Source organism: Arvicola amphibius, chromosome 4 (assembly GCF_903992535.2).
Source record: "Arvicola amphibius chromosome 4, mArvAmp1.2, whole genome shotgun sequence".
Lineage (NCBI taxonomy): Eukaryota > Metazoa > Chordata > Mammalia > Rodentia > Cricetidae > Arvicola > Arvicola amphibius.
The window spans coordinates 22,274,743-22,286,989 of record NC_052050.1 but is presented as its reverse complement, the minus strand read 5'-3'; the positions used below and the strand labels follow the sequence as shown (position 1 = coordinate 22,286,989).

Genomic DNA, 12,247 nt, shown 5'->3' with positions numbered 1-12,247 from the left:
TCATCTCAAGGACGCTGGAAATCAAAGTTAGGAAGGGAGAGATCCTTTTGTGTAGTGTTTTTTTTTTGTTTTTGTTTTTGTTTTCTCCTACTTGACCAAAACTAGTTTCATCTGAGAAGAAGCATCCTAAATTGAGAAAATACCTCCATCAGATTAGCCTCTAGGCAAGCCGAGAGCTGCCATATGGGTGCTGGGAACTGAACTCAGGTCCTCTGAAAGAGCAGCCAGTGCTCTTCACCGCTGAGCAGTCTCTCCGGATCACTCTTCCACAGCAGCCCTCTCAGACTGCTAACCCAGCTCTCCTGAGTGCTCCATTGATTCATTCCAAGGGTGGTGTCCACAAGGATCTAATCAACTCCCAGTAGGAGTCCCACTACTTCTGAGCACTGCCATACCAGTGATCAACTTTTCAACACGTGCACCTTTGGGGAAGACACTCAAACCATAACTAAACCATTGCTGGAAGGAAGAGTGTGGTGCCTTCCAGGAACTGGAGGATGTATGGACGGTGGTGTGCCAGGAGGCGGCTGATAAAGGGGTGTATTGGGCTGGGAGGGGGGGGGGGACTTGATTCTGAGCGTGAAAGGTAACCATTGAGAAATTTAAGTAGGGAGCTTGTTTGTTTGTTTTTGTTGTTGTTGTTTTGTTGCTGATGCGTGGAGGGAGACTGGTGATGGAATGAGAATCAGTGTGAGAAATCATTAGGAAGATAGCCACAGTAATTTGGGGGAGATGTTAAGGTAGATGGCATTGTGATAACTTTGAAGAAAGTTTAAACAGCACCTGGCAGTGACTAGCTGTGGTAAGGGTAAGAGCAGTGGAAGAGAGAGAAACCAAGAATTATTCTTGTAGTAGAGAATAGAACGGTCCCTCATCGAAGTCTCCACTGTAATTGTCAGGGGTTATGAATATATTCCCTTACACAATGAGATGGGCTCTCCAGATCTGAATGAATTAAAGATAAACAATCATGATTCCGAGGGAGTTTTCTTAGAGCAGCCATAGCATGGAGCTTGGGTGCTGTGCATTTTAAACACATCCCTGGCTTGTCTAGATTCCACATTCTTTCTAATTAGCTGTTTCCTGCCAGCCCCAGGATTGACCCAAGAGAGCCAGATTTTCCAAAGACCTTCTCTGACCAATTTTGAGTGCCTTGGTACCTTGTCTATGATCTTTGGTTCCTGATGGACACATCTTCCGTGATATATATGACAGGAAGTGACTAAGTCGTAATAATTTTTTCTTTTTACTTTCAAGATACAGCATGTGTGTGTGACATACTTTGCACAACTGTGCTTGCTGAATGTGTGGATGCATCTTAGCCACTGAATTAAGTTCTTGGGCACTCTAAGCTCTCTTCTGGGTAGGTTAAGTCTGGAAGAAATTCAGGACAAATGCCTAGCTGAGGTGCCTAGTACCATATCCAAGTGGACACTCCCAGCACTGCAAGTGCCTGTTACAGAGTCCTGGCTCACCCAACACTTCTCATCCCTGCCCCAGCCTAAACCTCCCCAGCCTGTGAGCTTTGCTTCTCTCTCCCCAGCTTCTCTTTCCTATGTAACTCAGCCAGTTTGGTCATACACTCTCTTGGTGGTTTTTGGCTTTTGGTCTCTTTGTTTGTGTGCTTCTCCTGGTTCTCCCTCTTCCCCCAGTCCCCTCTCTTGCTCCTCTCTCTTCTATTCTTCTCTCACTCTTCCCCTTTCTCTTTCTTCTCATGGTCCTGTCTACTCTGCTGGCCGTGCCCAGTCTGGACTCTTCCAGATGCCTCTGGCTGTGTTTCCCCCACACCTACAAGGAAAACCTTCCCGACCACACCTGGGAGCAGAGTCATGTCCTCCTTTTCATCCAGCAGGCTCCTGGGATTGGTTGCGAAAAGATTTTACCATTGATACCCAAATGTACAACGAACCCTTGATGTTCTCCAGTAGCCTTGTCCTTTATCTGACAGTTGTTTCTGCTGTCTCTGTCTTCCATCTTTTTTTTTTTTTTGTTTTGTTTTGTTTTGTTTTTCGAGACAGGGTTTCTCTGTGGCTTTGGAGCCTGTCCTGGAGCTAGCTCTTGTAGACCAGGCTGGTCTCGAACTCACAGATATCTCCCTGCCTCTGCCTCCCGAGTGCTGGGATTAAAGGCATGCGCCACCACCGCCCGGCCTCTGTCCTCCATCTTTATTCTGGGAGGGCTCTCTGCACTAATGCTTACAGAGTTCTTACCTCCTTAATGGGGCTGGTCTCCTCACCCTTTACCTTTCCAGTGCCAGAGGAACAAGGAGACCAAGGGTCCAGGGCTTTGGTTGTTTGGCATTGGATGGTTTTTCTCCACATTCATATTTGGTTGCATCCTCACTGGGTCTGGTCTAGTCCCTCGAGCTTCTCCAGTTATCTGCTAGGATGGGGGCTGTTGTTACTAGAGGAACGGGAAGGACTGGAGGCGGAGAGCTAACACATGGAAGGCGCTGGGTACTTTTTGCCTTTTTGGCTCAACTGAATCATTTCCATTTTGTTTCCAAAGTGTTTTAAAAAAATCATATAATAATTGTACAAAAGAGCTGGTCTTGTTTGTATTGTCATGCAGTGGCAGTGACTACTTTTTGATCCTTAGTCCCCAGCATTTCTGGGTTCATTTTGGGAGGTATTTCATTTACTTATTTGTATATGACTCACTAATTTTGTTGCTCAATGAGTACTTATTGGGTTTTAACAATTGGTGTTGAAAACCGTGCTAGGGTGGGGTTTACAGTGATACATAACACAGACCCAGTCCTCTCCTCATTAGTATTATAATCTAGTTTGGATTTACACTGGGATACAATTTAGTAACCCAAAGGTGTTTCAGAGTACTTAGATTGACAAAGGAATCTCCAAGTATATAGACTGAGAAAGTGTCTCTTATAGAGACTCTTGTTGTGAAAAGAAAGCCTGGTTCTCAATGTCTGAGGAGGGGCACTTCCCACTAGGGCACATTCTGAAGTGTGTTACATATTCGGGGAGGGTTTATTTAGTAGAGTCCCACTGGAATGGCAAAGGATCAGGACTCAGATCTTGAGAAACACTGGCATTCAAGCCCAGAAAGATGCTGAAGTTGCTACTCAACGGGCATGGGCAACCTAGAACCACACCGTAACTTTCCCCTTGAGCACTTCCAAGAAGAGTATCAAGTAATGTCAGTTGGTATAAGATTCTGTGTGAGAGGGACCTTTGCAGCGCCCCATAGCAAGTCGGGCCCAAAGCGCTGCAGGCGACAAAGTAGGCCACATGCAGAGAGCTTGAGTATGAAGTTTTATTAAAAGGGAGAGAAAATGAAAGAGGGACAGAGAGACAGAGAGAGGGAGGGGAGAGAGAGAGAGAGAGAGAGAGAGAGAGAGAGAGAGAGAGAGAGAGAGAGAGAGAGAGAGAGAAAAAAGGAGAGAGGTCTGAGAGGGCTTGCTAAGGTGGGAGAGAGATCAGGAGTGGGCGGGGCTTGTCTCTTAAAGGGACCTTTGCACTGCATGCTTGCCTTAAGCCAAGGGTGACTGTGCCCAAGGGGCAGGGCCAATGTGTGCCTGGATAAAAACATTCCTCACTTCCTCACTTCTTTCTCTTCTTCTTCTTCTTCTTCTTCTTCTTCTTCTTCTTCTTCTTTCTTCTTCTTCTTCTTCTTCTTCTTCTTTCTTCTTCTTCTTCTTCTTCTTCTTCTTCTTCTTCTTCTTCTTCTTCTTCTTCTTCTTCTTCTTCTTCTTCTTCTTCTTCTTCTTCTTCCTTCTTCTTCTCCTCCTCCTCCTCTTCCTCCTCCTCCTCCTCCTCCTCCTCTTCCTCCTCCTTCTTTTTGTTAAAAAGATGAGTTTGGCAAGGCAGGTTAAGGGGATGAGGGCATCGAGTTTTCAAGACTGTTTCCTACTGATTTGGGACGGGGGGGGGGAGGGAGGCTGAGACAGCTAGGGTGCTGCCTCATCCTGGGGTACCCGGTTGCTTCACCGCTGCCCAAGCTCTGTGGAACTGTCCGGTATCTCTTGGACCTAGCGAGGTGCTGGCAGAGCAGAGGACAAGGTTAAGTTTAGGATTTTTTTTTAGGTGCTGCCTATTGAAGGGGAGGGTGTCAGGACCAGGGAAAGGTGGGAGACTTGGCCTGCTTAGGGCCCGGTAATTGCAGGTAATTGAGGGAGGAGTGCACCTGACCTGTTCAAGGTGAACCCTCCAAGTCGGCTCCCTGTAATTTACAAGAATAAAACTACATATATAAGCTCTTTCTCTCTACACGGCATACTTTGTTGCCCACTGTGGCTTGGGTCCGACTGGGATGCTGCAAAGGTCCCTCTTGCACGGAATCTTACAGTTGGTATCTTAGGGTTACTATTGCTCTGATGAAACACCATGACCAAAAGCAGCTTGAGGAGAAGGTTTATTTGGCTTAGGCTTCCTCTGTTCATCATTGAAGGAAATCAAGGTAGGAACCAGGAGGCAGGAGCTGATGCAGAGGCCATGGGGGAGTGAGTGCTGCTTACTGACTTGCTCCTCACATCTTGCTCAACTTTTCTTATGGAACCCAGGGCCACTAGCCCAGGGTGGCTCCACCAACATTGGGTTGGGCCCTTCTCCATCAGTCATTAATTTAAATATGTGTTCAGGTCTGCCTATAATCTAAACCTTAGGGTGGCATTTTCTCAGTTGAGATTTCCCTCCTCTCAGATGACTCTAGCTTGTGTCAAGTTGACACAAAACTAGCCAGCATGGTTGTGGTCTAACTAGTTGAGAGATACAATTCAGTGTACACTGCAAGGACAAGGTCTTTCGTATCGTTTACCAAAGAATTGGGGAGAGCAGGAGACTTAAGAGATGTCTGTTTGGACATACTGGCATCACCTTGCACACAAAATAACTTCATTGACTGTATAACAATTTTGACTGTGTATCTTTTTTTTAAAAAAGATATTTACTTATTTATTATGTATACAATATTCTGCCTGTGTGTATGCCTGCACACCAGAAGAGGGCACCAGATCTCATTGTAGATTGTTGTGAGCCACCATGTGGTTGCTGGGAATTGAACTCAGGACCTTTGGAAGAACAGGCAATGCTCTTAACTGCTGAGCCATCTCTCCAGCCCCTTGATTGTATATCTTTAGAAGGTATACCTTTGGGGGAAAGATGAACTTTTTCACCCACATTACTCATATTTGTCTGAGCACACCCACATAATTAAATAAAAATTCTGACAAATTTAGATCATTTGCATCAGTAAGAAAGTTTATTGAAATTCATTAGTAAATGAGAAATTCATTAGTAAATGAGAAAGTTGTCTTCTTTTTTTTCTCCATAAAAGGACACTTTCTGATCAATGAAAAGAAGAAACACAGAAACCACAAAACACCTTTTATACCCTTATTTTCAAGGAGCAAACCTATTTCCATAGACCATTAAGACTGAAGTGTTTTCTTGGACATTTTCCCACACGTCTGTGCAGTGGCCTGTGTAAAGAGACTCTTCTTAATGCAACTTAATAGAAGTGTTTCTTGGTTTCTGATTCAATCATAGACGAAAGGACTCTACCATCAGGTGTCACCTCCTCAATAATCGTCTTGATCACTCTGGTTTTGTTAGTATCTGTGAATAGAAAAAAACAGAATTCAGGGGAAACGATTTTTAGAGATCCTAACAAACTAACAAGCTTCGATTACAAAAGACAATGCACATCTTTTCCGAGTTGTTCTAAAAAAAAAAAAAAATCCACACTGTAGAAAGCATTTTTTTCCCAAAATTGACGTCGTCTATTAAAACACAAATGAAAATCTAAATGGAGATTTTCATTGTTTTAAAATCAGCTCTTGAGTTTAAAGAGCAACAAAACCACTGGAGAAAGTTAGAACTAATTCAGATTACCCCAGCTAGTTTCTGCTGACCTTGGTCCTTTAGACGATTGGTCGCCACCGGACCCGGAAGAAGAAGACTTGAACCCTCCGCTTCCGCTCTGGCCGCCGCTGGAACTTCCGCCGCCGTAGCCACCGCCGGAACTGCCTCCGTGGCTGCCGCCGCCGCTAGAACTTCCGCCGCCGTAGCCGCCACCGGAACTGCCTCCGTGGCTGCCGCCGCCGCCGCTAGAACTTCCGCCGCCGTAACTTCCGCCGTGGCTTCCGCCGCCGCCGGAGCTGCCGCCGCCGTAACTTCCGCCGTGGCTGCCGCCGCCGCGCCCGCCGCCGTAGGATCCGCCTCCGGAACTAAAGGGGGTGTGAGGGTCAGATGCGGTCGCTTCTAACATGGAAGCGTCGGGTTGCGCTCCAGACTCATGTTTTGAGAAAATACAAGCCAGTCAAGCTTGTCTATTAATACTCAAACACTTGTCCATCCATAGATGTTCATACACACAGCCCTGATTCCTGAAGACATCCCTGCCCCCTTCCCGCCTCCTTTGCCCCACCCGCTGGCGTCTCCTTGGGTTTGAGCAGGCTTGGCTATGGGGAATCCTGAACGAGAGCAAGAGCAATGGGGGACTTCGCAGGTTTCCATTATACCTTCCCTCTCCTTCGAGCAGGCTGCGGTAGGTTTGGATCTCGTTCTCCAGTCTGGTCTTAATGTCCAGGAGTTGTTGGTACTCGGCGTTCTGGCACTCGGTCTCAGCCCGAATCTGCTGCAGCTGTTCCTCCAGGGCGGAGATCTGGCCTTGGATCTGGGAGAGCTGCATGCAGTAGCGACCTTCTGTTTCGGCCAGGGAGGCTTCCAGCGATTGTTTCTGAGAAGAAGGTTTTAGTAAGTGCAGTGAAACAAGGAAATTCTTCAGCAAGAAGTCGTCACGGAAGGGAAGTGGCTAGGACTCGTGCTTAAAGGCAGCCCTGCAGTTTGAGCACGATGCTAACAGTTCTCCCCGACCCCGCAAAGCTGTGATTTCCGTTCCACTTTTTGCACCCCACCCTCATTTTTAGCATGAAACATTGCAGGATAAAATGAAAGCCATTTTACAAGATTTAACATACCAGGGCCAGTTGGGACTGCAGCTCGATCTCGAGACCCTGCACAGTGCGCCTCAATTCAGTAATTTCACTCTTATGGCTGGACATTTGTTCAATGTTGCTGTCGATTTCTGTGGTGAGTTCCTTGCTCTAAAAGATTAAGAACGGGAAAAGATGAGACCATCCGGGCATGATCACAAGATCTCCAGGAGCTTTGCCGAGGAGGGCAGTTACTTACCTTCTCATTGAACCAGGCTTCTACATCCTTGCGATTCTTTTCTGCAAGCTGTTCGTATTGGCTTCTCATGTTGTCCAGCATTTGAGTCAGGTCAACTCCTGGAGCCGCATTCATTTCCACGTTCACGTCACCAGTGGTCACGTTTTGAAGGTCTCTCATTTCCTATTAGAGGAATAGTTAGATTTAATGAATGCGCCATGACCAAGATGAACCCCTCCCCTTTTTAAGGGGGGAAATGTAATTTTGTGTCACCTCTTCGTGGTTCTTCTTCAGGTAAGCCAGCTCTTCGGTGACACTCTCAATCTGCATCTCTAGGTCAGCCTTGCTAAGGGTCAGCTCATCCAGGACCCTGCGCAGGCCATTGATGTCAGCTTCCACGCTCTGGCGCAGGGCTACTTCATTCTCATATCTGAAACAAGCAGGATACAAACCCTGGATATACAGACCAATGGAGGAATACCTGGACGAAGACTAACTATAAATACAGATTTGATTTCATATCCTGGCACCATTTGTTAACACACTAATTCATGCAGGAATAGTAATAGTTTGGTACAAAGAGTTAACTGTTATTTTAAGACACATCTTCCTTTAAAGGTTACCCAAAAGATATTACAGTCAAAGCTTCAACAGCTCAGAACTATTTTGCTCTGGATGAGTGCAGGAAAATATAAACGCTATTGTGGGCCTCCAAAGTCATTGTTGGAAACACCTGCTTTCTTTGTCCCCCATCCACTCAGCTTACTTCAGCCTGAAGTCGTCAGCTGCCAGCCTGGCATTGTCGATCTGCAGCAGGACATTGGCATTTTCAGTAGTCAGGGTGAGGATCTGGAGGGAGAGACAAGAGATGGGTTGATGACTTTTAGGTTAACATAGGCGTTTTGCATTTTTATATAGTTCTCTTCCAGAATTTTGGAGGGAGGCTAAGCATAGACTAGTACAAACTTGCCCATATAATATATTTTTCTCCTGCAATTTCAGTACTTTTATAGACATGATTCCTTTCTGAATGCCGGCTGGGACTATATGGGTATATTCCTGCAATGAGGACTCTTTCTTGTACAGTCTGTGGTTTTCTTGTGTTGCTGCCAACTTTTGAGTGACTCACATCAGTATTTGTTTAATTTGTTGTAAATACTTCTAAGTGCATCTACCATGAATTTACAGATGTAGTTAACAGACTCCCTAGAGACAAGGAGTATGTCATTTCTCTATTAGAAAGTTGGGTCTCCTGCAAATGTTGGTGCTGGATATGGCTTACTTGTTATCAGTCTTAATGACTGAGATCTATCTATCTATCCCCATTTAAAATTCTTTTAGTTTCTACATTTGCACACGATCTAGCATATTTTTACTGTGAACTCATTATGTTTGTTAAAACCTAAAGGTTCTCAGTCATCTGTCATCCAGGAAGACAGGCAACACACATGCTGGATGAAGATAGACATGCCCTGCCTTCATAAATATCTTTGATGAGACTTGGTTCCACTAGACATGGAAAAACAAACCAGGTAGACACAGTGATCAGCCATGCTATGCTTAACTTAGCTTCACCTGTCCACATTACATGGGTAGACATGATTTGAAGCTGGGATTTAAAATGCCGCTTACCTGGTTCTTAAGGTCTTCAATGGTTTGGTAGTATTTGCTGTAGTCCCGGGGCTCGCGCTGGCTCGAATTGCCGTGCTTTTCATACCATTCTTTGATTTTACCTTCCAGCTCGTAGTTTGACTCTTCCAGAGCCCGGACCTTGTCCATGTAGGAAGCCAGACGGTCGTTCAGGTTCTGCATGGTTACTTTTTCATTTCCGGAGAGAAGGCCGCCACCATCTCCCCCATATCCACCACCAAAGCCTCCTCCGTAGCCGCCTCCGCCGAAGTTGCCGCCACCGAAGCTGCCTCCACCATAGCTGCCTCCGCCAAAGCTGCCACCCCCGAAGCTGCCTCCTCCATAGCCCCCACCGAAGCTGCCTCCTCCATAGCCCCCACCAAAGCTGCCTCCTCCAAGACCTCCATAGCCACCTGATGAGCCCCCAAAGCAACCTCCTCCAGAGCTCCCACGGCTAAAGGAGCCACCGCTGAATCCCCCTGAGCTAAACCCTCCACCGTGGGAGCTTTTGCTGCTGGAAATTCTGAGGGATGATCCTCCACCACCTCCTCCTCCTCCACTGCGGGAGGAAGAGTACTGCTTGCTGGAGCTGTAACGAACAGACATGGTGGTGTAGTGTAGCCCAGGGAGTGCCTGCTACCAAGGACAGGGACGAGCCTTTATATACTGAGAGGGCGTGGCTCACAGGTCCTCGGGTTTGCTTGCTTGGACAGTTTTCTTTTTGTCGGCTTAGCATCTTTGGCTGATGATTGCATAAATTAATATGCAGTAATAACCAATACCTTTTCAATGTGTTTGTATCTGCCCTGGGTACGACAGGAGACTTGCTGTGTTGAAACTGAAAATGGGTGGAGTTCAGATGAGTCCATTTTACCTTTGAGGACCATTGAGTAACAATTTTTCTAATGCTAACTTAGGCTGTATTCAGTATTTGCTAACTATGAAAAATAAAAGAAACCTGGTTAAACGTATAGTTGAAATACGAATTTTCAGATTGATGTTTCAAACAGCTTTAAGAACTGCAGTAAGTAACGAGTATGCTGGGGATCAGTGCTGTAATAAGGATCAGGAAACTAAGTAAACAGCAAAAATAGAATATGTTCAACTATTAGTGTTCAAAGTTACCACATTTAAGAAGCACAATGTAGGAATATATATAAAATATCTCTTATATATGCACATTTATATACATAACATGTATTATACACACACAGCACACATATAAAATCTCTTATGTAGATGATTTTTTATTTGGTGAATGGGAGTATATTCATGTTTTTGCCTAAGAAACTGTACACAAGGAGCGACTAAATAATCTTCAAATGTAATGGTGCTACTATTTTAAGTATGAAATCATGAAGCTATTCTGGGTTATTTGGTACTTCTAAACTCGTGGTTAAGGTCGTGTGAAGACCACCATGCAGAAACCCTAAGCCCCAGAAGTGAGGACCTCGCCTGCAGTGTCTTAGCTGTGACCGGTTCCAGAGGGAGAACTTGGGTCTGTCTGACTGCGAGTACAAGGTTTTGTGTAACAGTGTGAGCCCAGGCTATAGAATGGCACTGCTTTGAGACTTGTAATCCAAACTCGCACCTCTACTCCCAAACTAGATTTTCCTTCTTAATAAACAGGCAAAACACAGTTCCTTGGCTACACCACGCGCAGATCTCAGTGGGATGGCACCAGTGAAGTATTTAATTGGCTCTTTACAAGGCTAAAATTGCTTCGCATCTACCCATAGGCTATGATATTGCTCTTGTTAAAATATATTACACACGCGTTTATATGTGTAGATTCACACGGGTTTTAGAATTATGTGATGCTTTTTGAGACTGGACGATTTATAAATCTCTAGAGTCACCCACTGGCACAGGGTCGGCAGCTACTGTCGATTTTGTGTCAGGAGGGCGAAGCCGAGGAAGGCGGCGGTTTTCCTGATGGTGGCTGCTGATGTGTGGCCGTCTTGGCTTTGCCATCTACTATCCCACCTTATGTATCCTTTCTCTGCTGTGGTGCATTTGGTGTTAGGTTCCAGTTCTCACCCCGTGCTTCTAACCCCACGGGAAAAAGCAAAACCAAAAGGAGATAGAAGCCGGAAAATACCGAAAGCACAGGGACTTGGCACAATTCCATTAGTAATTGCTGCTTCAAATGAAATTTGTAGCTGCACATCCCACGGAGCGAGAGCTACAGAAATAGTTTCTGCAGGGAAAGGGGACGCGGCTGAGAGCATTCACGAAGAGTAGCTTGTTAGGCTGCAGGTTACTACCAACAGATTGCAGCTCCCCTAGCTTGTCAGTACTTGCAAGTAGGGCAGCAACCGAATGAAACAGAAAGCCCTAAGCATGGGAATTGATTCCTGCGAAGATAATGTACAATAAATGGAGGCCGTGACAAATCGGGGAAAAAGAGGACTCTGACACGTTCAGAGAGGGGAAGCCTGGCTGTTGAAACTTATGGAAAAAGCAAAGAGCTTTTATTCTACTGATAGCCACCACAGATTTGGGGTTTTGATTTTCCTAGGTTTGCTTTAGTGTTAGCTTTAATTTTCTGTGCCAGTGACAAGCATCAAGACCCCAACCTAACCTAAGGCTGATTGATTGGCATGGAGAGAGTCACGCTTCTGCGGGGCAAACCTTTGTCTTTATTGCACTTACTGGTTGAGTCTTGGGCGAGAGCGAGATCACAGAGGCGCCACGTGATAATTCCACAGCAAAGCTACATGAAAATGTACGATTCTAGCCCGGCCGCCACTCGCATGTGATTGCCGTAGCCCACCTCACAATCGCTTTGTTCTTAATGTTGGCTACGTTTCTGTGCAAGGCCTGTGGAGATGTTCCAAAGGATGCGGATGAGATACAGTTTCTGTCCCCAAAGATCTCTCTAGTGGTTGAAGTCTGATTGAAGGGGGATGCTAAGTGCTGCCACTTAAGTGCCACCTGATCGGTAAAGGAGTGTGGGTGTGGGGAGGAGCCCTCATTTCCCTAGCATGCCTGGTGTTCAGATGGTTTTCTTTCACTCCCCCCTTCTCTCAGAAGGATATTATTTGCCTACGTTTATAGCTGGAGACCACTAAACCTTAGAAATCTATGGAGTTTTCCCAGAGGAGCACAGCTCGTTGTGTTAGGGTCCGGTTTTGAATCGAAGACAGCGGCAGAGACGCTAGTCCCCATGCCATTGAACTGACACCGGATCGTTGAGGCCACTGGGCTGAATTTCACGGTACAGGTGGAGTTGAGCTGAGTCCTGTGAAGGATGGGTTAGAGTGTGCAGTGTGTGCAGCAGCAGAGAGAGGACCGTTCTGGAAAGTGAGGACTGACAGACCAAGCAGGTGGAGTCTCGAAGTGGACCAGTCTGGCTGGACCATATGTTCCATATTCATATTTATTAATTTATTCATGTCTTCAACAGGGTTAGTGGAGCACCTGCACTATGACCTGGTTTACATAGCTGACCAAGATATAATTCCTGCTCCTCAAGGGGTCTA

General features: G+C 45.9%; 1 protein-coding gene across 1 annotated transcript; it reads right to left on the bottom strand.

Moving 5' to 3' along the window:
* Window positions 1–5,198: 5,198 nt before the first annotated feature.
* Krt10 (keratin 10) lies at window positions 5,199–9,368 on the bottom strand. The gene is made up of 8 exons (XM_038326271.1): window positions 8,766–9,368; window positions 7,900–7,982; window positions 7,407–7,563; window positions 7,155–7,316; window positions 6,941–7,066; window positions 6,482–6,699; window positions 5,853–6,187; window positions 5,199–5,576 (listed from the first exon to the last, which is right to left on the bottom strand). The coding sequence occupies exons 1-8, from the start codon at window positions 9,366–9,368 to the stop codon at window positions 5,470–5,472; spliced, it is 1,791 nt and encodes a 596-aa protein (XP_038182199.1). The 3' UTR covers window positions 5,199–5,469.
* Window positions 9,369–12,247: the final 2,879 nt, after the last annotated feature.